The 23434-nt window shown below is 63.9% G+C and overlaps 2 protein-coding genes across 2 annotated transcripts; both read right to left on the bottom strand.

The window, feature by feature from the left end:
• Nucleotides 1–334: 334 nt before the first annotated feature.
• On the bottom strand, nt 335–9739 carry SSH3 (slingshot protein phosphatase 3). The gene is made up of 14 exons (XM_061443600.1): nt 9604–9739; nt 8916–8953; nt 8178–8343; nt 6941–7059; nt 6795–6866; nt 6614–6679; nt 5052–5240; nt 3968–4061; nt 3749–3877; nt 3631–3677; nt 2603–2749; nt 1391–1591; nt 567–771; nt 335–484 (listed from the first exon to the last, which is right to left on the bottom strand). The coding sequence occupies exons 1-14, from the start codon at nt 9652–9654 to the stop codon at nt 335–337; spliced, it is 1674 nt and encodes a 557-aa protein (XP_061299584.1). The 5' UTR covers nt 9655–9739.
• A 1193-nt stretch (nt 9740–10932) lies between these two features.
• On the bottom strand, nt 10933–22825 carry ANKRD13D (ankyrin repeat domain 13D). Its single transcript, XM_061443579.1, has 15 exons — nt 22637–22825; nt 19420–19555; nt 19198–19322; nt 18396–18441; nt 18176–18319; nt 17076–17265; nt 16895–16961; nt 16736–16817; nt 15958–16019; nt 15739–15869; nt 13400–13557; nt 13173–13304; nt 11512–11675; nt 11350–11429; nt 10933–11195 (listed from the first exon to the last, which is right to left on the bottom strand). Exons 1-15 carry the CDS (start codon nt 22724–22726, stop codon nt 10949–10951), a joined length of 1854 nt encoding a protein of 617 aa, XP_061299563.1. The 5' UTR covers nt 22727–22825; the 3' UTR covers nt 10933–10948.
• Nucleotides 22826–23434: the final 609 nt, after the last annotated feature.

Below are 23434 nucleotides of genomic sequence, written 5' to 3'. Positions count from 1 at the left end.
AAGGCGCCCTGAGCGCATGCGCAAAGCCAGTCTCCGCGCAAGGGGTGCCGGGAGCTGTAGTCCTCTCCCCGCCGCCGCCGCCTCCCCCGCCACACAAGATGGCGGCGGCGCTTCGCGGTACCGGAGGTGCCGGTTCCCGGTGCCCCGGCGCCCTTGGAACCCTCCCCCGGGCATCAGCCAGGCCAGGGCCGCCCGGTTCCGCTCTTTATTGTCAGTGCTGGTGCGGGGCGGGCTCCGCCACCCCCGGTAGTGTGAAGGGAGGGGGCGTGGCCATGGGTAAGCCCCGCCGCTTCCTCCTGATTGGAGGAGAGAGGTCTCCTCGGTGTGGGCGCGGTCAGGGGGCGTGGTCCCCGCAGGGGGCGTGGCCTCCGTCGAGGCTGGCCTGGCGCGGCACCCGGCGCGGGCGGGACGAGGGCCGAGGCTGGGGCGGTGCTGCCGGGGGGGCACCCCCTGAACCCGCCGGTGCCTCCGCGGCCGAGAACCCCTATGGGGAGGCCGGGGGGGGGGGGCTCAGGCAGTGCCGCAGCCCCGCTGCCTGCCTGCACCCCCCGAGCCCCTGCGCTCACCTCCTCGCAGAGCGGCTCCCCGGGGGGCTCCAGCTGGCTGATGCTCCTCATGACGGCGCACAGGGAGATGCGGGGCCGCGGGGAGGCCCCCAACACCCCCGGCACGGGCACGTCCTCAGGGGGCTGCGGGGACGGGGCCGTGCCGCCCTCGTCCCCTTGAGGCTGGGGCTCGGCCGCCCTGGGCTCCCACATGGTGCTGTGCCGGCTGACACACACCCGCCCGTCACCCCCTGACCGGGCCCCCTCCGCCGTGGAAAACGGGGGTGGGGGGGCCCACAGGCTCGGCCCACCCCGCGATGCAAACCCCGCCCACCCTGCGTGAAAGGGGCGTGGCTAAAAGGATGCTCCACCCACCATAGCCCACACCTTGGTAATGTGACCACGCCCCTTATTGCTGAAGGAGGAGGGGTCAGGGTGGACTCTTCAGGCTAAGGGGCGTGGTTACAGGAGACCACGCCCTCTCACTGTTGAAGGGCACGTGGCAGTCCACGCCTTTCCTGTCTTAAATGGGCGTGGCCACAGGGGCCCTTCCTCATGGACAATGGGGTGTGGCCACACAAGACCCCGCCCACCCTGCCCAAAGGAGGCGTGGTCTTCCTCCTACCGAAGGGGGCGTGGCCTCATTAAACCATATTCTGTCCAAAGGGGGGCGTGGCCTAATCAGACCCCCGCCCATCCTCCATAGCTGAGCATAGGCTCACCAGCCCCCACCCTCCCGAAGGGGGCGTGGCCTCATAGATCCTCGCCCTCTCCTAGCCAAGGAGGGCGTGGTCTCCGCGTGCCCCACCCTTTATGTGGGCGTGGCTCACCTCGCCCCCACCCACCTGGCGCGCAGGATGCCCTGGTAGAAGTCGAGCTGGCGCATGAAGCCGGGGTTGGGCATGGCGCCGGGCCGGCAGTGCCGCACGTGCCGCAGCGCCCGCTCCAGGGACCACCCCAACTCCTTCATGGCGTACGCCAGCACCGTGGCTGCCGAGCGGCTCAGCCCCATGCGGCAGTGAACCAGCGCCCGGCCCCCGCTGGCCCTGCGGCGCGCACCCGCATGGCACTGAGTGCGTTGGGGGGACCCCGCTGTCCCCGGGCACACCATGGCCCTGGGGGCCCCATGGCATTGGGGTCCCCGGGTTCCATGGTTCCCATTCACCTGGTGCTCCCCACGTCCCCAGGGACCTTGTTCCCAATGGTTCCCATGTTCCCAGAGCTCCCCATGTCCCCAGGGACCTTGTTCCCAATGGTTCCCGTGTTCCCAGAGCTCCCCATGTCCCCAGGGACCTTGTTCCAAATGGTTCCCATGTTCCCAGAGCTCCCCATGTCCCCAGGGACCTTGTTCCCAATGGTTCCCATGTTCCCCGAGCTCCCATTATTCCCAGGGACCTTGTTCCCAATGGTTCCCGTGTTCCCAGAGCTCCCCATGTCCCCAGGGACCTTGTTCCCAATGGTTCCCGTGTTCCCAGAGCTCCCCATGTCCCCAGGGACCTTGTTCCAAATGGTTCCCATGTTCCCAGAGCTCCCCATGTCCCCAGGGACCTTGTTCCCAATGGTTCCCATGTTCCCCGAGCTCCCATTATTCCCAGGGACCTTGTTCCCAATGGTTCCCATGTTCCCAGAGCTCCCATTGTCCCCAGGGACCTTGTTCCCAATGGTTTCCATGTTCCCAGAGCTCCCCATGTCCCCAGGAACCTTGTTCCCAATGGTTCCCATGTTCCCCGAGCTCCCATTATTCCCAGGGACCTTGTTCCCAATGGTTCCCTTGTCCCCAGGGACATTGTGCCCCATAGTCCCCATGTCCTCAGGCCTCCTCACATTCCCAGAGACCCAATACCCCAGATCACCCCATTTCCCAGTGCTCCCAGTGTCCCCAGTGCTTCCCATGCCTACCAGTACTTCAGTCACCAAGATGCCTCCCCAGATACCCCCATCCATGTTGTGTTCCCTTCATCCTGCCCCTGACTCCAACCCCTGTCCCTCCGTGCCCCCCACATCCTGTATCCCCCTGCATTGCCCCTGTGCCCCAGGGCTGCCCTGGCCCCACTGACCGGACACGGGAGAGGAAGAGGAAGGTGTCGTTCCAGTGGGGCAGGAGCTGGGCCGTCTCCTCATCGTACACCCGCACGTTCATGTAGGTGAACAGCGCCGGGAAGAAGTTGTCGATCTCCCGCGCCACGTTCAGGATGTGGGTGACCCTGGGGCGCCACGGACAGGGGCAGGGTTGGGGATCTGCCTGTGCTCCGTGGGGGGACCCACAGCACCCCACTGCAGTGCCACAGAACTGCGGCACCCACCCTGCCACGTGTCCCATGATGACCTCCCATCCATCCCAACAGGTGCCCTACAAAGACCCTTCGACCACCCCAATGTGTGTCCCTTGATGACCAGAGGGCCAACCCAATGGGTGCCCTACAAAGACTCCATAATCAAACCAATGGGTGCTCTACAAAGACTCCATAATCAAACCAATGGGTGCCCTAGAAAGACCCCCATGATAAACCCAATGGGTGCCCTACAAAGACCCCCATGATAAACCCAATGGGTGCCCTACAAAGACCCCCATGATAAACCCAATGGGTGCCCTACAAAGACCCCATGAGCAACCCAATGGGTGCCCTACAAAGACCCCCATGATAAACCCAATGGGTGCCCTACAAAGACCCCATGAGCAACCCAATGGGTGCCCTGCAAAGACCCCATGAGCAACCCAATGGTTGCCCTAAACAGACCATTCCTATCACAGTAAGTGCCTTACAAAGACACCTTCACTACTCCAATGGGTGCCTACAAAGACCCTTTGCCCACTCCAATGGGTGCCCCATGATGACCCCATGCCCATCCAAATGGATGCGCTACAAAGACCCCACGTCCATCCCCATGGCTGTCCTTCAATGACCCCATATCCACCCATCAGCATACCATGATGAGCCCATACCCACCTCACCCGATCACGCCATGATGACCCCATACCTGCACCACCGTAACACCCCAGATGACCCCATGCCACCCCCCCGAGCCCCCCCACCATCTCCCTATGCCCACCCCACCATTGTACCCCAGCTGACCCCACACTCACCGGTTCTGCTGCAGCTCCTCCAAGTTGGCCGCGTTCCACTCAGATCCCTGCGTGGCGGCAGTGGTGAGCCCTGGGGACAAGCCCTGCCCGCCTTACCGCCGTGCCCAACCTTGCCCACCAGGTAGACGTGAGGGAAGACATGGGAGGGCCGGTCCATCTGCGCCAGCACCAGCAGCATCTCGTTGTCGATGAAGTCCTTGTGCTGGGCCAGGCTGTGCCCTGTGCGCCGCTCCAGCTCCTCCCGAACCTGGGGACCACCATGGGGTGCTGGATGCTCCTGCCCCTGCCTGTCCTTGCCTGCGGACCGGGCTCTTGGCCCCTTCCCGGGGTCACCCACCTCCTTGGAGGTGACGCTCTCCAGGTCGGCGCTGGCCATCACGTCCCGCAGCAGCGCCCGCACTGTCTGCTCCGACAGCTCCGCTGCCGCCGGCCTGGCATTGGTGTCACCACGTCACCCACCGGTGGATGGCCATGGCGCTGCCCTAAGCAGGCCGTGCCTCGCCTCTACACAAGCCCCGCCTCCTCATGACCATAAAAGGGCAAAAGCTCCACCCACTTCCGTTAAACCCCACCCCATTGGCCACGCCCTCATTTTAAGACCATTCTCCTTATGACCATAAAAAGCGTGGAAGCTCCACCCACTTCCTTTAAACCATACCCCATTGGCTACACCCTGTTCCTTAAGCCCCACCCTTAAACATGCAAGTCCCACCTCCTAATCGCCATAAAAGACTGGAAGCTCCACCCACTTCCTTTAAACCATACCCCATTGGCTACACCGATCCCTAAGCACCGCCCTTAAACATGCAAGTCCCACCTCCTAATCACCATAAAAGACTGGAAGCTCCACCCACTTCCTTTAAACCATACCCCATTGGCTACACCGATCCCTAAGCACCGCCCTTAAACATGCAAGTCCCACCTCCTAATCGCCATAAAAGACTGGAAGCTCCACCCACTTCCTTTAAACCAAACCCCATTGGCTACACCCTGTTCCTTAAGCCCCGCCCTTAAACATGCAAGTCCCGCCTCCTAATTTCCATAAAAGACTGAAAGCTCCACCCACTGTCATTAAACCAAACCCCATTGGCTACACCGTTCCCTAAGCCCCGCCCTTAAACATGCAAGTCCGCCTCCTAATCACCGTAAAAACCTGAAGGCTCCACCCACTTCCTTTAAACCAAACCCCATTGGCTACACCGCTCCCTAAGCCCCGCCCTTAAACATGCAAGTCACGCCTCCCAATCGCCATAAAACTGAAAGCTCCACCCTCTTCTTATAAGCCCCTCCCCAATGGCCAAACCCCGCCCCCTCCCTCAAGCCCCTCCCTCCCCCCCTCTCCCCCCCCCCTTAGCCCCGCCTCCCTCCCCATGCGCATCGCTGATTGGCCCGCGGAGCCCGGGGGTGGGGGCGGAGCTTACGGGCTCGGCGGGGGTGACGCGGGGCGCACGGACTCCAGCCCGGCCATGGCGCTCCACTCGTTGATGCAGCTCTGCTCCGAGCCCAGCTCCGCCGCGTACCCGCGGGCCCAGCCCAGCGCCGCTCCGCCGGGGATGTGCCCCCCTCGGGACGCGTCCTCGCAGGCCCGGTGCAGCTCCTGCAGCACGGCCCTGCCACAGCGCCTCACACCGCACCCGCCCCGCACCGCGTGTGGGGGGCGCCCCGTGGGGCCTGAACCCTCCCCACACCCCAACCCGGTGCGGGCCCTGTGCCCGCTGCAGTGCGCACACCATCACCCCGTCACCGTGCTGGTACCCGTGTGCCGTGCCCGTATCCCCCCTGAACGCACTGGTACCTGCGTCCCCTGCACGCAGGGGTGCCCTTGTACCCCCCCAGTGCTCCTGGGGGTGAGCACATCCCCCTGAATATGGGGGCACCCACATCCCGTGCCCATAGGGATGGTCCCATCCCCCTGAATATGGTGGTACCCACATCCCGTGCCCCTGGGGAGCCCCGTATCCTCTCTGATATGGTGGTACCCACATCCCACACCCATAGGGATGATCTCATCCCCCTGAATATGGTGGTACCCGCATCCCGTGCCCCTGGGGAGCCCCGTATCCTCTCTGATATGGTGGTACCCACATCCCACACCCATAGGGATGATCTCATCCCCCTGAATATGGTGGCACCCCCATCCCGTGCCCCTGGGGAGGCCCGTATCCTCTCTGATATGGTGGCACCAACATCCCATGCCCATAGGGCTGATCTCATCCCCCTGAATATGGTGGCACCCACATCCCGTGCCCATAGGGATGGTCCCATCCCCCTGAATATGGTGGTACCCACATCCCGTGCCCCTGGGGAGCCCCGTATCCTCTCTGATATGGTGGTACCCACATCCCACACCCATAGGGATGATCTCATCCCCCTGAATATGGTGGTACCCGCATCCCGTGCCCCTGGGGAGGCCCGTATCCTCTCTGATATGGTGGCACCCACATCCCATGCCCATAGGGATGATCTCATCCCCCTGAATATGGTGGTACCCGCATCCCGTGCCCCTGGGGTGCCCCGTGTCCTCTCTGATATGGTGGCACCCACATCCCATGCCCATAGGGATGATCTCATCCCCCTGAATATGGTGGTACCCATGTCCCGTGCCCCTGGGGAGGCCCGTATCCTCTCTGATATGGTGGCACCCACATCCCATGCCCATAGGGATGATCTCATCCCCCTGAATATGGTGGTACCCATGTCCCGTGCCCCTGGGGAGGCCCGTATCCTCTCTGATATGGTGGTACCCACATCCCATGCCCATGGGAATGCCCACATCCCAGCTGAGCATTGTGGGATCCATCTCCAGTGCCCACAACCTTCCCGTGATCATGGTGGTGACCACATCCTCCATGCCCATGGTGGTACCCACGTCCCATGCCCATGCGGGTGCCCACCCTGAGCACGGTGGTGCCCACGTTCCATGCCCATGGCAGTGCCCACAGAAGTGCCCACAACCTCCCATGCCCATCCAGGGCTCACTCACCACATGGTCTGCACAGAGATGGGCTTGAAGATGCGGGTCTCTCCCCCCGACGTCACACTGAACCCTCTGAGCACCATGGGGAGACACAGGGAGGGGTATCGGGGGGGCACTCCAACCCCCTCCCAGCCCCTTATCCACCCTCCTAACGCCCCCCTTCCCCGGGCCCCCTCATTCCCCTTACCCATCGCCATCGAGGAAGACCTGGGTGTCGCTCCAGAGGGGCAGCACCATGCCCAGGGTGCAGCGGGAGGCCCTGGGGCGGGCAGAGGTGAGGGGGTGCAGCTGCCATCCCCCCCCTCCCCGGCACCCCCCGAGCTCCCTGCTCACCCCTCATGGGCGAAGTCCACCCCCAGCAGCGCTGCCTCCCCCTCGGCCCCCTCCTCTTCGGGCCGCACCACCAGCAGGTACCGCACCCGCCGCGGCCGTGCCGACTCCAACCGCACCGCCTGCGAGGGACGGGGTCAGGGGGGCCTCCTGCACTGCGGGATCTGCCCCCAGGTGCCCACAGTGTCCCCAGCACGCTGCAGGGCAGGCTGGGCTGCAGCCGTCCCCTTCCATTCCCGTCTCCATCCTGTCCTCACCTTTATCCCATCCCATCTCATCCCATCCTGTCCCATCCATGTTCTGTTCCCACTCCAATACTGTCCCCATCCAAATCCTGTCCCATCACATGACATCCCCATCCTGTCCTCACCTTTATCCAACCCCATCTCATCCCATCCTGTCCCATCCATATCCCATTCCCACTCCCATACTACCTCCCCCGTCCTCATCCCCATTCTGTTCCATCCCCATATGTCCCCATTCCAATCCCATCCTGGCCCATGCCATTCCCATCCTATCCCCACACACATCTCATGCCACCTCATGCCATCCTGTCCCATTCATATCCCATTTAAATCCCCATTGTATCCCCATCCTTGTCCCCATCCCCATTCTGTCCCATCGCCATCCTGTCGCCATCCTCATCCCATCCCATCCCATCCATGTCCCATTCCCCTTCTCATCCTGTCCCCATTCCCATTCTGTTCATCCCAGTCCTGCCCTTTCCCATGTCATCCCTGTCCCCATTGCATCCCATCCCATCCATATCCAATTCCCATCCCCATTCTATCCTCATCCTTCTTCCCATCTCCATCCTGTCCCCATCCCCATCCCATCCCATCCCATCCCATCCATGTCCCATTCCCCTTCTCATCCTGTCCCCATTCCCATTCTGTTCATCCCAGTCCTGCCCTTTCCCATGTCATCCCTGTCCCCATTGCATCCCATCCCATCCATATCCAATTCCCATCCCCATTCTATCCTCATCCTTCTTCCCATCTCCATCCTGTCCCCATCCCCATCCCATCCCATCCCATCCATATCCCATTCACCTCCTCATCCTGGCCTCACCACCATTCTGTCCATTCCAATCCTGCCCTGTCCCATGCCATCCCTATCCCCATTGCATCCCATCCACATCCAGTTCCCATCCCATTCTACCCTCATCATTGTCCCCATCCTATCCCATCCCACTCACAGCCCATCCCCATCCCTATCCCATTCCTGTTCTCCGTCCCACCAGCCGGATGGCGTCCTGTGCCCGCAGCAGCTGCATCATGAGCTGGAGGTGCTGCTCCTGCTGCCCCGGGGCCTGGCCGGGGGGCTCGGCCGGGGGGGGCTCAGACGGGGGGGGCTCCTCGGCGGGCAGCAGCAGAGCGGCCCCTTTGACCATGACAAAGCTCTGCCTGGGGGGGCAGAGGCTCCTCAGTGGGACCCACAGCATGGCCCTCATGGATGGGGGCCCCCAAAAACACTCCCCCAAAGGGGAGAGAGCTGGGGCACCATAGGAGAGGGATGCTCCTGTGTCCCTGTATCCCATGGCCCTCACGGATGGGGGCCCCCCCAAACACTCCCCCAAGGGGGAGAGAGCTGGGGCACCATAGGAGAGGGATGCTCCTATCTGTGTCCCTGTATCCCATGGCCCTCATGGATGGGGGCCCCCCAAAACACTCCCCCAAGGGGGAGAGAGCTGGGGCACCATAGGAGAGAGATGCTCCTATCTGTGTCCCTGTATCCCATGGCCCTCATGGATGGGGGCCCCCCAGAACACTCCCCCAAAGGGGAGAGAGCTGGGGCACCATGGGGGGGGGGGGGGGAATGCTCCTATCTGTGTCCCTGTATTCCATGGCCCTCATGGATGGGGGCCCCCCAAAACACTCCCCCAAAGGGGAGAGAGCTGGGGCACCACTGGGGGGGATGCTCCTATCTGTGTCCCTGTATCCCATAGCTCCCATCCCTGGGGACATCCCCTTCTCACCGCCGCTGCAGTTGGCCACGTCTGGGTGCATCTTCCTCCTGCAAAGTAATGGGGGGGGGGGGGGTGGCAGTGTCCCCATAGGGGAGTGTGACCCCGGGGGCACAGACCATGCTTGGGGGGCTCAGCACCCCCCCGTCCCCCAGCACATCCCACTGGGGACCAGTGACCCCCTGCAACCCCCAACCAGCAGCATGGGGGGCATTGGCTGGGCCCCATTAGGGAGCATGGGAGCCCTGGGGGGGTCCCATTAGGGAGGCAGATCCCTGGGGATCAGCTCTGGGACGGCAGGGGGGGGGGGTCCTGTCCTTGTGCTCCCCCCTGTTTGCGTGCTGTAGGGGTGACTCAATCAGGCCCAATGGGAACTGGAACGGGGAGGACGGGAGCACCGGGAAGCTCCTGGGAGCACTGGGGACTGTGGGAGCCGCTGGAGACCCCCCCCCCCCCCCGCTCCATACTCCCTTAATTACAGAGCAGTCCCCACCGGGAGCAGAGGAACCCCCCCATGTGCTGGGAATCACCCCCGGTAACGTCCCACCGGGATCAACCCGTCCCGGGAGGCACCGGAGCGGACTTAAATCCTTCCCCCCCCTCCTGTTCCAAACCGTGTTGGGAGCACCCGGGACAGCCCGAACCCCCCCCCCCCTTCCGCCCCGCGCTGGCACCGGATCCGGCCCCGTCCCGCACTCACCGCGGAGCCCCCGGCGGACCCCGCCGCCCGCCGCACCGTGACCAGCGCCATGCCCCGCCGCACCAGGAAGCGCCGTGCAGCCGCCGCCGCTGCCCCGCCCGGACGGGAACGGGAACGGGAACGGGCACGGCCCCGGGCACAGCGCGGCCTGAAGAGGGATTTGCCCCCCTTAGCATCACCCCCAGCCCCGGTGCCACCGGACTGGCATCGGTACCACCCTTATGGTACCCCCTGCATCATCACCCCCCAGCGCCGGTACCACCGGACCGGGAACCCACAAACACCCCCCCGCTCCCTGGGACCCCGCAGGATTCACCCTCTGGAACATAGGATCTGGGACCCCAGTACCTGGGACCCCCCTTCCCAGAGCCCCTCACCCTGGCATTGTGGCTCTACTGGTTGTGCCCCCCTGCGTGCCAGCACACCCTGACCCCCTCCTTCAACCCTATGCCAAGGAGCCCTCCTCAATCCCGCCCCGGAATGGGACACCCCATCCCACCCCAAACCGGACCCCTGTTACCTTGGGACCCCCCCACCCAAGCCCCTTGGTACTCCATGGCTCAGTAGTGGGTCCCCAGGAATTATCCATGGAATACAATATACCCAGGGGAGGGAATGGGGGCACTGGGGCAAGATTTTTTTTTGGGGGGGAGGGGGGAGAAAATCCCATGGGATCCCTCCAGTGCCCCCCACATGCCATTCTTCCCACAAGCTCTGCCCCCTTCTCCCCCCCCCAGCACAGTCAGCACACACGTGTATATATATATATGTATATGTATATGTACATACAAAGGGCCCCCCCAGTGCCCCCAAGGGATGAGGCCTGGGGGTTCCCTGCCTGTCCCCCCAGCACCCAACCCTGGGGTGCCTTTAAATGGGGCTCAGCCGCATCCCACGGGGCCCCCAGCTCCATCCTGCCCCCCCCCCCCCCCCCCGGATCAATGTACAACACTGAAGAGAAAGGGGGGTCCCTAGGGTGGGGATCCTGGGGACAGGGGTGCCCCTGGGGTGGGAGGCAGTCCCCAGATCAGGGTGCCTGGGTTGAGATTTGAGCCTGGAGGGAGAGGACCCCCGGGTTGTGGGTCCTGGGGATAGGAGGATCCCTGGATCAATGCCCCCCATGTGGGAGCTATGCCCTCATCCGGGGGGGGTCCCGACATGGGGGTGCCATCGCGGCCCTGGCCATGCCTAAGTTGGGGTGTCCCCACGCGGGATGATGCCCACGCCAGGGTGACCCCACGCCTGATGTCCCCGAGGCGACGCGGTGCCACCGGGGTGCCCCCACCCCACGCGGGGCGTCCCCACGTACGGGTCACCCCTCTGCCATGCAGAGCACCCCCGGGCTCTACTTGTCGGTGAGGGAGAGCCGCAGGATGCGCTGCAGCTCCTCGTCCTCCTCCCGCCGGCGCCGCTCCCGCTCCTCCTGCTCCCGCTCCGACAGCGCCATGGCCAAGCGCAGCTGCTCCGCGAAGCTGCCGTAACCGGGGGGCACCGGGGGGCCGCCACCACCGGCACCGGCACCGGGGGGGGTCCCGGCGGGCAGGGGCTCGGCGCTGGGGCCCGCCTGCAGCAGCATGCTCTCCTGCAGGGCCCTGCGCGGAGGGGCAGTGAGGCCACGCCCCCTTCACAGCCACGCCCCCACCGCATGCCCAACACGTGCTATTACCCGCCCTCGGGGGTGGGCGGGGCATCCCTTTAAGCCACGCCCCCCCCCCCCCCCCCCCCCCCACGCGGGCGGAGCCTCACCGCTCCAGCTGCAGCTCCTCGTCATAGGGCGGCGGGTCGCTGCCCGGGCGGGTATTGGTCAGCGCCTCCCAAATCGTCACCTGTGGGCGGGGCTTGCGTGAGAAGGGGGGGCGTGGTTTCCCCCACGAGGGGCGTGGCTTTGGGATGGGGGCGTGGCCTCGCCTGGTCGGTCTCGGTGCCGGCGTCGAGCAGGCTCTGCTGGATGGCGAACTGCAGGAGGTCGTCGTCCTCGTCGCGCAGGGGCTCGCTGCGCCCCGCGCCCAGCACCGTGTACCCCGCGGGCACCTCGAACACCCCCGCCTCCACCTCGCACGGGAAGGGCCAGCCTGCGGTGGGGCGCGGGGTGAGCCCCCCCGGGACACGGCCCCCATGCGTGAGCCCCCCCGGCACCCCCCAGCCCTGGCGCCCTGTGTTATCCCACACCCACAGCACCCCTAGAGCACACCGTGGTATCCCACAGCACCCTGTGATGTCCTACGGTGGCCAGTGGTACCCCACGGCATCCTAGGGCACCAGCCTGCAGCTCCCTGCATCCATGGCACCCCATGGTGTTCCAAAGCAACCCACACCCACAGCACCCTGTGATGTCCTACGGTGGCCAGTGGTACCCCACGGCATCCTACGGCACCCAGCACCAGCCTGCAGCTCCCTGCATCCATGGCACCCCGTGGTGTTCCACAGCAACCCACACCCACAGCACCCTGTGATGTCCTACGGTGGCCAATGGTACCCCACGGCATCCTAGGGCACCAGCCTGCAGCTCCCTGCATCCATGGCACCCAATGGTGTTCAACAGCAACCCACACCCACAGCACCCTGTGATGTCCTACGGTGGCCAGTGGTACCCCACGGCATCCTACGGCACCCAGCACCAGCCTGCAGCTCCCTGCATCCATGGCACCCCATGGTGTTCCACAGCAACCCACACCCACAGCACCCTGTGATGTCCTACGGTGGCCAGTGGTACCCCACGGCATCCTACGGCACCCAGCACCAGCCTGCAGCTCCCTGCATCCATGGCACCCCGTGGTGTTCCACAGCAACCCACACCCACAGCACCCTGTGATGTCCTACGGTGGCCAATGGTACCCCACGGCATCCTAGGGCACCAGCCTGCAGCTCCCTGCATCCATGGCACCCCATGGTGTTCCACAGCAACCCACACCCACAGCACCCTGTGATGTCCTACGGTGGCCAGTGGTACCCCACGGCATCCTACGGCACCCAGCACCAGCCTGCAGCTCCCTGCATCCATGGCACCCAATGGTGTTCAACACCAACCCACACCCACAGCACCCTGTGGTGTCCTATGGCACCCTATGGTGACCCACAGCACGCTGTGGCAACCCACACCTCATGGCATCCTATTGTACCGCGTGGTGTTGCATGGCACCCCAGGGCACCCACCACCCATGGTACCCCATGATGTCCTATGGTACCCCACAGCACCCTCTGGCATCCCACACACATTGCACCCCATGGAAGCCTAAACCCGTGGCACCCTGTGGCCTCTCACAGCACCCCAAACCCACAACACCCGATGGTGTCTGATCAATGGCATCCCACAGCACCCTGTGACATCCCACATCCATGATGACCCATGGAATCCCATGGCACCCTGTGGCATCCCACAGCACCCCACACCCATGGGCACCCTGCTCCCCTGAGCACCCTGCACCCCACGACCACACCACCCTGTATCCAGTGTCCCCCCCAGACCCCTCATCCTGAGCACCCACAGCACCCATCCCCATGGACATCCTGGTGGTACCCAGGGACCCCCCCCCCCAGCATCCCCATCCCCAGGGCACCCCCAGCCTCACCTCTGTTTCCGGGGGGCTGGGTGCCGGGGGGCTGCGGGGGGGCGCACACCCGCACGGAGCCCAGGGGCTGGTCGCACCCACAGAGGTTGCTGAAGGTGATGCGGGCGTTGAGCACGTGGAACAGGGGGATCTCTGGGGTGTGGGGGGGGAACGACACGGACACACATGGGGGTCATTGTCCCCATCCCATTATAAGCCCTGCCCCACACGAGCCCCCCCCCCCTCACCGATCTTGACGGGGAAGCCGGGGGGCAGCTTGAGGGTGATGAAGTCCCTCAGCTTGGCGAAGTGCGCGTTGGAGATGGCCATGAGGTCGATGATGGGGGTCACCTGCTCCGCCAGCGACAGCGGGTGCTGCTCGCACAGCCACAGCGTCGCCTTGAACCTGTGGGCACCGGCGGGGGCCGCGGGGACCCCGGCAGCGATGTGGGGCAGGGACACCGGCACCACCCCCATAGGGTGCTGCTGTGGCCATGGGACACATCGCCCTTGCTATGGTCCTGGCACCCAGTGCTGTGTCCATGGGACCCATCCGCACCCCAATGGGTCTTGGAACCCAGTGTTGTGTCCATGGGACCCATCCGCACCCCAATGGGTCTTGGAACCCAGTGCTGTGTCCATGGGACCCGTCCGCACCCCAATGGGTCCTGGCACCCAGTGCTGTGCCCATGGCACCCGTCCGCACCCCAATGGGTCCTGGCACCCAGTGCTGTGCCCATGGGACCCGTCCGCACCCCAATGGGGCCTGGCACCCAGTGCTGTGTCCATGGGACCCATCAGCACCCCAATGGGGCCTGGCACCCAGTGCTGTGCCCATGGGACCCGTCCGCACCCCAATGGGTCCTGGCACCCAGTGCTGTGCCCATGGGACCCGTCCGCACCCCAATGGGTCCTGGCACCCAGTGCTGTGCCCATGGGACCCGTCCGCACCCCAATGGGGCCTGGCACCCAGTGCTGTGTCCATGGGACCCATCAGCACCCCAATGGGGCCTGGCACCCAGTGCTGTGTCCATGGGACCCGTCCGCACCCCAATGGGTCCTGGCACCCAGTGCTGTGCCCATGGGACCCGTCCGCACCCCAATGGGTCCTGGCACCCAGTGCTGTGCCCATGGGACCCGTCCGCACCCCAATGGGGCCTGGCACCCAGTGCTGTGTCCATGGGACCCATCAGCACCCCAATGGGGCCTGGCACCCAGTGCTGTGCCCATGGGACCCGTCCGCACCCCAATGGGTCCTGGCACCCAGTGCTGTGCCCATGGGACCCGTCCGCACCCCAATGGGGCCTGGCACCCAGTGCTGTGTCCATGGGACCCATCAGCACCCCAATGGGGCCTGGCACCCAGTGCTGTGCCCATGGGACCCGTCCGCACCCCAATGGGTCCTGGCACCCAGTGCTGTGCCCATGGGACCCGTCCGCACCCCAATGGGGCCTGGCACCCAGTGCTGTGTCCATGGGACCCATCAGCACCCCACTGGGTCCTGGCACCCAGTTCTGTGTCCATGAGATCCATCAGCACCCAATGGGTCCTGGCACCCAGTGCTGTGTCCATGGGACCCGTCCGCACCCCAATGGGTCCTGGCACCCAGTGCTGTGCCCATGGGACCCGTCCGCACCCCAATGGGGCCTGGAACCCAGTGCTCTGTCCATGGGACCCATCAGCACCCCAATGGGGCCTGGCACCCAGTGCTGTGTCCATGAGATCCATCAGCACCCAATGGGTCCTGGCACCCAGTGCTGTGCCCATGGGACCTATCAGCAGCCCACTGGGTCCTGGCACCCAGTTCTGTGTCCATGAGATCCATCAGCACCCAATGGGTCCTGGCACCCAGTGCTGTGTCCATGGGACCCATCCGCACCCCAATGGGTCCTGGCACCCAGTGCTGTGCCCATGGGACCCGTCCGCACCCCAATGGGGCCTGGAACCCAGTGCTCTGTCCATGGGACCCATCAGCACCCCAATGGGGCCTGGCACCCAGTGCTGTGTCCATGGGACCCATCAGCACCCCAATGGGGCCTGGCACCCAGTGCTGTGTCCATGAGATCCATCAGCACCCAATGGGTCCTGGCACCCAGTGCTGTGCCCATGGGACCTATCAGCACCCCAATGGGTCCTGGCACCCAGTGCTGTGTCCATGGGACCTATCAGCACCCCACTGGGTCCTGGCACCCAGTTCTGTGTCCATGGGACCTATCAGCACCCCAATGGGTCCTGGCACCCAGTGGCACATCCCTGCGACCCTGTCACATCTCCAATGGGTCCTTGCAACCAGTGCCACATCCCAGCGATGCCATCACCACCCCGTGGTCCTGGCATGTCCATGGGACCCTCCACTACCCTGTGGGTCCTGATACCCAGTGCCAAATCCCTGGGACCCATCAGTATGCCAACGGATCCAGTGCCACATCCCACGGACCCCATCACCACCCCAATGGGTGCTGACACCCATCCCTGCGACCCTGGCAGCACCCCAATGGGTCCTTGCAACCAGTGCCACATCCCTTGCGCCCCATCACCATCCCATGGGGTTCTGCCCCCATCCCTGTGCCCCTGGCGCTGGCCTCACCTCTGCACCTTGCTGGACATCTCAATGGGGCGCCCGATGTTGCGGGTCTCCAGGTCGAAGTGGGGGTCGAAGTACTCCTCGGGGGTGATGGCCGTGGGGTTGGTGGGGCTGGCGGCCTGCAGCACGGGCGCCTGGGGGGCACTGGCACTGCTCAGCCACGGAAGGGGGACCCCAGCACATAGGGGTGCCCCCAGGGACCCCCCCAGCCCAGTCACTCACCCCATTGTGGGTGCTGTGCTGCTGTGCGATGCCCAGGAAGGAGTGGAAGGGGGTCTTGGAGCCTGGATAGGGGAAGAGGTGGGGTTAAGCATGGGCAGGGGGCACAGCACCCCATGGCTTTCCCGGCTGCTGTGGGGCTCACCCCGCATGGGGTCCTATGCAGAGGGTGCCATACCCCATGGGGCATCCCCAGCACCCCGCACTTGATGGGTGGCACCTTGCACCCATGGTGACTCATGCGTGATGGGAGACAGCCAGCACCCATGATGTCCCAAGCACACCCCACACATTGCTCCACTCATGATGAGTCACATCCAGCACCCACAGCATCCCACACCTGACAAGCGACGCCCTGCAGTGTCCCATGCCCTAGAGGTTACCCTCAGCACCTATGATGACTCACACGTGATGGGTGACACCCTGCACCAATGGTGACCCACATGTGATGGGTCCCATCCCACAGCATCCCACAAATGACAGGGCACCCCCACCACACGCAGTATCCCATGTCTGATGGGTGACATCCCAAACCTGATGGGTGACCCCCAGCGCCCCACACCCGACGGGTGACACTCTGCACCCATTGTGTCCCAAACCTGACGGGTCACATTCCACACATCATCCCATGCCCCATGGGTGGCACCCTACAGCACCCCATGGCTGATGGCTGACACCAGCACCCCCATTGTCCCCCCAGGAAAGGGGCGGTCCCACTGCAGCCGCGCTCCCTGATTGGATGATGGTGATGCTGCTCTCCCTGATTGGCCACCGCTGTCACCTTTGCTGCGGGACTTGTCCTGGTCGGAGAGATGCTCGGTCCTGGTCTTGGTGACCAGCTCCACGTTGCTGGCGCTGTACACCTGAGAGGGGGCAGGATCAGCGCCCCACTGCCCCCCCATGTCCCCATTGTCCCCCCCCCCCATGTCCCCGTGCCCACCTTGGCCTCGTAGCCGCTCACCACCTCCATCTTCTCCGAGCGCCAGCCCCAGATCCCAGACTTGTTCCTGTCACAAAGGAAGCTCCTCGTGTGCTGCTCATCCTCTTGCACCCGGCCCCACCCCATGCGCTCCTGCCCCACACCTCGGCACCCCCGTGCCGCTCTGGGGATGCCAACCCACCTCTCGAAGGCGATGTTCCTGGTGTCGAGGTGCGTGGAGACGATGGGGGACGTCAGCCGCCCGGCCACGTGCTCCTCGGAGGGCTGCATGGCCGCCAGCAGCAGGTCGGGCTCGTGCAGGGCCAGCGCCAGCGTCTCCGTGTAGACCACTTGCTTGTCGTGGTCCACCTCCATCACCACCGCTCCTTCATCTGGGCACGGGGGGGGACGTGGGTCAGTGCCTGCCATTGGCACCCCCCCCCCAACACCCCTAAAACAAGGGGGGCCCTGGGTTTAGGGGGCATCTGGGAGGCCCTGGGGAGGGCAGCTGAAGGGTCCTGGTGGGTGTGGGATGAGATGGGCCCACGAGGGTGGAAGAAGTGGGGTTCCCAAGAGGTTCCTATTGGGGGTCTGAGGTCCTTATCCTACCCGTTGTAGTATATGGTATATATGGTATATACTGCCCATTGTAGTATATGGGTATATATGGTATATACTACCCATTGTAGTATATGGTCTATATACTACCCATTGTAGTGTATGGGTACATATGGTCCATATATGACCCATTGTAGTATATGGTCCATATACTACATTAACCATATATACCCATTGTAGTATATGCTCCATATATGACCCATTGTAGTATATGGGTATATATGGTATATACTACCCATTGTAGGATATGGGTATATATGGTCCATATATGACCCATTGTAGTATATGGGTATATATGGTATATACTACCCATTGTAGGATATGGGTACATATGGTCCATATATGACCCATTGTAGTATATGGTCCATATACTACATTAACCATATATACCCATTGTAGTATAAGGGTATATATGGTATATACTACCCATTGTAGTATATGGTCCACATACGACCCACTGTAGTATATGGGTATACATGGCATGTACTACCCATTGTAGTATATGGGTATATATGGTATATACTACCCACTGTAGTGGGGAGTGGGGGGGTCCTGGTAGGTGTGGAGTGAGGTGGTCCCTATACTGCGGGAGAACTGGGGCTCCCAAGAGGTCCCTATTGGCACCCTGAGGTCCTTCTGGGGGTGCGCTGCGGTGCCGCCGGCGGCTCCCCGTGGGGCACTGACCTTCCCCCTTGAAGATGTAGCTGCGGCGCCCGCGCTGCCACGTCATGTGCTCGAAGCCCAGGAGCGTGGTGTCCACGCGCAGGCTCTCGCCGCGCTTCCACACGCGGTACACGTCGCTGGGGCACACCTTGGACACCAGCGGCACTGCAGCACACGAGCGCGCCCCGTCAGTGCCACGGCACCCGGGGAGGTACCCCCAGAGCCGTGGGCCCCCGCTCACCCCAGCTGGTGAATTCCCACTTCATCTCCACGTAGAAGTCGGATGCCTGGAAGAGACGGAGCAAGCGCTGGGATGCTGCGGGTACCTGATGGGGTCATTGGGATGGGGAGACTTGGGCAGGGGTTGGGGTCCTACGTGGGGACCCCGGTGTTCCTGACCCTTCCAGTCTCTTCCAGTGCTCCCAGTCCACCCTAGTGGTCCCAGTCTCTTCCAATGCTTCCAGGGTTACTAGTCCCTTCAGTGCTCCCAGTCCACCCCAGTGCTCCCAGTCTCCCACAGCGTTCCCAGTCCCTCCAGTGCTCCCAATCCCCAGTGCTCTCAGTCCACCCCAATGCTCCCAGTCACCTCCAGTGATCCTGATCATCCCAGTATACCCTGGTGCTCCCAGTCTCTTCCAATCCTCCCAGTCTCCCCTAGTGTTCCTAGTCCCTCCAGTGCTCCCAATCCCCAATGCTCCCAGTCTCCCCAGTGATCCTGATCATCCCAGTATACCCTGGTGCTCCCAGTCTCTTCCAATCCTCCCAGTCTCCCCTAGTGTTCCCAGTCCCTCCAGTGTTCCCAGTCCCCAGTGCCCCCACTCTTTTCCAATGCTCCCAGCCCACCCCAGTGCTCCAACCCCCCCCCAGCTCTCCCAGCTCATCCCAGTGCTCCCAGTCCCCACCGCTCCCATTGGGCTCTCGCACCGGGACCCGCAGAGATCCCAATGGGATTAACCCGGGGCTCCCTGTGACAGCAGCGGGACCAGGGGGGAGCCGTGTCCCGGGGGGACCCCTCCGGGCTGTGCCCCCCCCTCGTTGCGCACCCTCCGCAGCTTGCTGAGCAGCTCGGGGATGCCGGCGAGGCGCCGCGTCGCCCGCTGGTAGTCTCGGTACTGCAGCACGAGCTGCACCATCTCGGGGTCCCCGGTGCTCACGGCCTCCTGCAGCACTGGAGGTTGGGGGGGGGGCACAAGCAGAGTGAGGGGGTCAAGGCCGGGGACACCCCCCCCACACACCCGCATTCCCCCCGGCATCACCCCCGGTACCGGTCCAGCCGCCGGCGTTCTCGCGGCCCACGTTCGCGTTGTGCCGCAGCAGCACCCGCACCGACTCCAGGTGCCCCAGCGCCACCGCCAGCTCCAGCGGCGTCCGGCCCCGCGGGTCCGGCAGCTCCACGTCGTGCTGGGGACGGGCAGCGGCAGCCGTGTCCCCACCCCGGGTCACCCACCCCGGTATCACCCATGCCGGGTCACCCGTGTCCGCATCCCATGGTTCCCCTGTCACCAGTACCGGTATCACCCGTGTCCGCATCCCATGGTTCCCCTGTCATCAGTACCGGTATCACCCGTGTCCGCATCCCATGGTTCCCCTGTCACCAGTACCATCACCCATGTCCCCATCCCATGGTTCCCCTGTCACCAGTACCGGTATCACCCATGTCCCCATCCCATGGTTCCCCTGTCACCAGTACCGGTATCACCCGTGTCCGCATCCCATGGTTCCCCTGTCACCAGTACCGGTATCACCCATGTCCCCATCCCATGTTCCCTGTCACCAGTACCGGTATCACCCATGTCCCCATCCCATGGTTCCCCTGTCACCAGTACCGGTATCACCCGTGTCCTCCATCCCATGTCCCCTGTCATCAGTACCGGTATCACCCATGTCCCCATCCCATGGTTCCCTGTCACCAGTACCGGTATCACCCATGTCCCCATCCCATGGTTCCCCTGTCACCAGTACCGGTATCACCCGTGTCCGCATCCCATGGTTCCCCTGTCACCAGTACCGTATCACCCATGTCCCCATCCCATGGTTCCCTGTCACCAGTACCGGTAATCACCATGTCCCCATCCCATGGTTCCCAGTCACCAGTACCGGTATCACCCGTGTCCTATCCCATGTCCCCTGTCATCAGTACCGGTATCACCCATGTCCCCATCCCATGGTTCCCCTGTCACCAGTACCAGTATCACCCATGTCCCCATCCCCATGGTTCCCCTGTCACCAGTACCGGTATCACCCGTGTCCCCATCCCATGGTTCCCCTGTCATCAGTACCGGTATCACCCGTGTCCTCATCCCATGTCCCCTGTCATCAGTACCGGTATCACCCGTGTCCGCATCCCATGGTTCCCCTGTCACCAGTACCGGTATCACCCATGTCCCCATCCCATGGTTCCCTGTCACCCAGTACCGGTAATCACCCATGTCCCCATCCCATGGTTCCCCTGTCATCAGTACCGGTATCACCAATGTCCCCATCCCATGGTTCCCCTGTCATCAGTACCGGTATCACCCATGTCCCCATCCCATGGTTCCCCTGTCACCAGTACCGGTATCACCCATGTCCCCATCCCATGGTTCCCTGTCACCAGTACCGGCATCACCCATGTCCCTGTCATCAGTACCGGTATCACCCATGTCCCCATCCCATGGTTCCCCTGTCCCCAGTACCGGTATCACCCATGTCCCCATCCCATGGTTCCCCTGTCATCAGTACCGGTATCACCCATGTCCCCATCCCATGGTTCCCCTGTCACCAGTACCAGTATCACCCATGTCCCCATCCCATGGTTCCCCTGTCACCAGTACCAGTATCACCCATGTCCCATGTCCCCATCCCATGGTTCCCCTGTCCCCAGTACCGGTATCACCCATGTCCCCATCCCATGGTTCCCCTGTCACCAGTACCAGTATCACCCATGTCCCCATCCCATGGTTCCCCTGTCATCAGTACCGGTATCACCCATGTCCATGTCCCCATCCCATGGTTCCCCTGTCCCCAGTACCGGTATCACCCATGTCCCCATCCCATGGTTCCCCTGTCACCAGTAACGGTATCACCCATGTCCCCATCCCATGGTTCCCCTGTCATCAGTACCGGTATCACCCATGTCCCCATCCATGCATCACCTGTGTCACCATTCCTGCAGCACCCATGTCTCCATCCCATGTCTCCCAGGTCCCCAGCACCCATGTCCCCATCCTGTGTCACTCTTTTCCCAATCCCATGGCACCCATGTCCTGAGCACCATGCCACTCATGTCCCCATCCCCACATCACCCGTGGACCCATCCCATGTCATCATCCCTGCGACACCCATGTCCTCATCCCACATCACCCATATCCCCATCTCGTGTCACCCGTGTCCCCATTCTGTGTCCCTATCCCCTGGCACCCATGTCCCCCTTCCACATCACCCATGTCCCCATCCCGTGTCACCAAACCTGCATCACCCGGGTCCCCATCCTGCATCACCCATGTCCCCAGGCCCACATCCCAACGCGACCAAGACCCAGTGTCCCCCTACTCCCAGCTCCCCTCCATCTCCAGTGCTCCCAGTTCCCTGCTGTCCCAGTGCCCCAACCCTCAGTGCTCCCAGTACCACAGAGCCCCTGTCTCCCTCTACCTCCAGAGCTGCTAACCCAGTATCCTAATCCCAGTGCTCCCAGTTGCTTCCAGCCCCCTGGCGCTACCATCCTCTAGGATCCCAGTCCTCCCAGTCCCACCTGGTATCCCAGATCCTCCCATCATCCCTTACTGCCCCCAGGCCCTCCAGTACCCCCAGTCCCTCCAGTGCTCCCAGTCCTCTCAGTACCTCTAATGCTCCCAGCTCTCCCACAGTGCTCCCAGACTCCTCCAGTGTCCCCCCCCCCAGTCCCCCCATTCCCCTGTGCCTGCAGCTCCCCCAATCCCTCAGTTCCTTGCAGTGCTCCCGGTCCCTCGCAGTGCTCCCAGTCCCCTGTGCTCGTATCTCCCCCAATCCTCCCAGTTCCCTATAATGCTCCCAGTCCCCCCCAGTGCCCCCATTCCCCTGCGCCCACAGCTCCCCCAGTCCCCTCAGCCGCTTGCAGTGCTCCCGGTCCCTCGCAGTGCTCCCAGTCCCCTGTGCCCGTATCTCCTCCAGTCCTCCCAGTTCCTTCAAATGTTCCCAGTCCCCTGCGCCCGCAGCTCCCCCAATCCCCTCAGCTGCTTGCAGTGCTCCCAGTCCCCTCCAGTGCTCCCAGTGCCCCCACTCCCCTGCGCCCGCAGCTCCCCCAGTCCCCCCGCTCCCTCTCAGTGCCCCCAGTCCCCTGCGCCCGCAGCCTCCCCATTGCCCGCAGTCCCCGGTAGCGCTCCCGGTCCCCCCAGCGCCCGCAGCTCCCCGTTGTGCCCAATCCCCCCCCTGCTCCCGCAGCCTCCCCCCTTGCTCCCGGTGCCCCCGCCGCTCTCGCCATCCCCTCCCGTTGGCCGGGGGGGTGCGGTGCGGTGCGGGCCCCACCGTTCCGGAGCGCAGGGCGCTGTCCAGCGCCTGGTGCCGGTTGTGCCAGACGAGGCGGTGCAGCGGGAACGTGTGCGCGGCTCCCGCCATCCCCGCACCATGTCCCCGGGCGGACGGGCCGCAGCGCCGGGGCCTGCCCGCAATGGCTGCGCGCGGGGGCGGCGGCGGCGGCGCACAGCGGCGGCGCGGGGCGGGGCCGGCACCGGGCACCAGGGGCGAGGGGCACCGGAACCGGCACCGGGGGTAACGGCGGAGGGAACCGGGAAGCAGCGACAGGAACCGGAACTGGCACCGGGGAACGGGGACCGGAACCGGCACCGGGGGTAACGGGGACACGAACCGGCACCGGGGGTAACGGGGACAGGAACCGGCACCGGGGGTAAGGGGGACAGGAACCGGCGCCGGGGGTAAGGGGGACAGGAACCGGCACCGGAGAACAGGGACCGGAACCAGGGGTAACCGGGACCGGAACCGGCAGCCGGGGTAACGGGGACAGGAACCAGCCCCGGGGGTAACGGGGACCGGAACCGGCACCGGGGGTAACGGGAACAGGAACCGGCATCGGGCAACGGGGACAGGAACCAGCACCGGGTGTAACGGGGACCGGAACCGGCACCGGGGAACGGGGGTAACTGTGGTAGGAACCGGAAAGCAGCGACAGCAACCGGCAACGGGGCTAACAGTGACCGGAACCGGCACCGGGGCAACAGCAACGGGAACAGGGAACTGGCACCGGTTCCCGGGGGCCACCATCTCCCAGTTCCCCTCCATCTCCAGTTCCCCCAGTCCCTGTCCCAG

This window comes from Pezoporus flaviventris, unplaced genomic scaffold (genome assembly GCF_033815535.1).
Source record: "Pezoporus flaviventris isolate CSIRO_AGI_PZ_B2104156 unplaced genomic scaffold, CSIRO_AGI_Pfla_v1 ptg000436l, whole genome shotgun sequence".
In the NCBI taxonomy this organism is placed as follows: Eukaryota; Metazoa; Chordata; class Aves; order Psittaciformes; family Psittacidae; genus Pezoporus; species Pezoporus flaviventris.
Note: the sequence above shows the minus strand (reverse complement) of the source record. Positions and strands in the feature narration are given on the sequence as shown.

Excerpts from the sequence above, each read along its gene's own strand:
- SSH3 (XM_061443600.1), bottom strand. The coding sequence starts at position 9,654 with ATGGCGCTGGTCACGGTGCGGCGGGCGGCGGGGTCCGCCGGGGGCTCC. Across the intron at positions 6,867-6,940 it reads GTGGACTTCGCCCATGAGGG|GGCCTCCCGCTGCACCCTGG; the intron begins GTGAGCAGGGAG and ends TGCCCGCCCCAG. Across the intron at positions 3,878-3,967 it reads AGAGCGTCACCTCCAAGGAG|GTTCGGGAGGAGCTGGAGCG; the intron begins GTGGGTGACCCC and ends GGTGGTCCCCAG.
- ANKRD13D (XM_061443579.1), bottom strand. The coding sequence starts at position 22,726 with ATGGCGGGAGCCGCGCACACGTTCCCGCTGCACCGCCTCGTCTGGCAC. Across the intron at positions 15,870-15,957 it reads AGCACAGCACCCACAATGGG|GCGCCCGTGCTGCAGGCCGC; the intron begins GTGAGTGACTGG and ends AGTGCCCCCCAG. Across the intron at positions 11,676-13,172 it reads CCAGCCCCCCGGAAACAGAG|GCTGGCCCTTCCCGTGCGAG; the intron begins GTGAGGCTGGGG and ends GCCCCACCGCAG.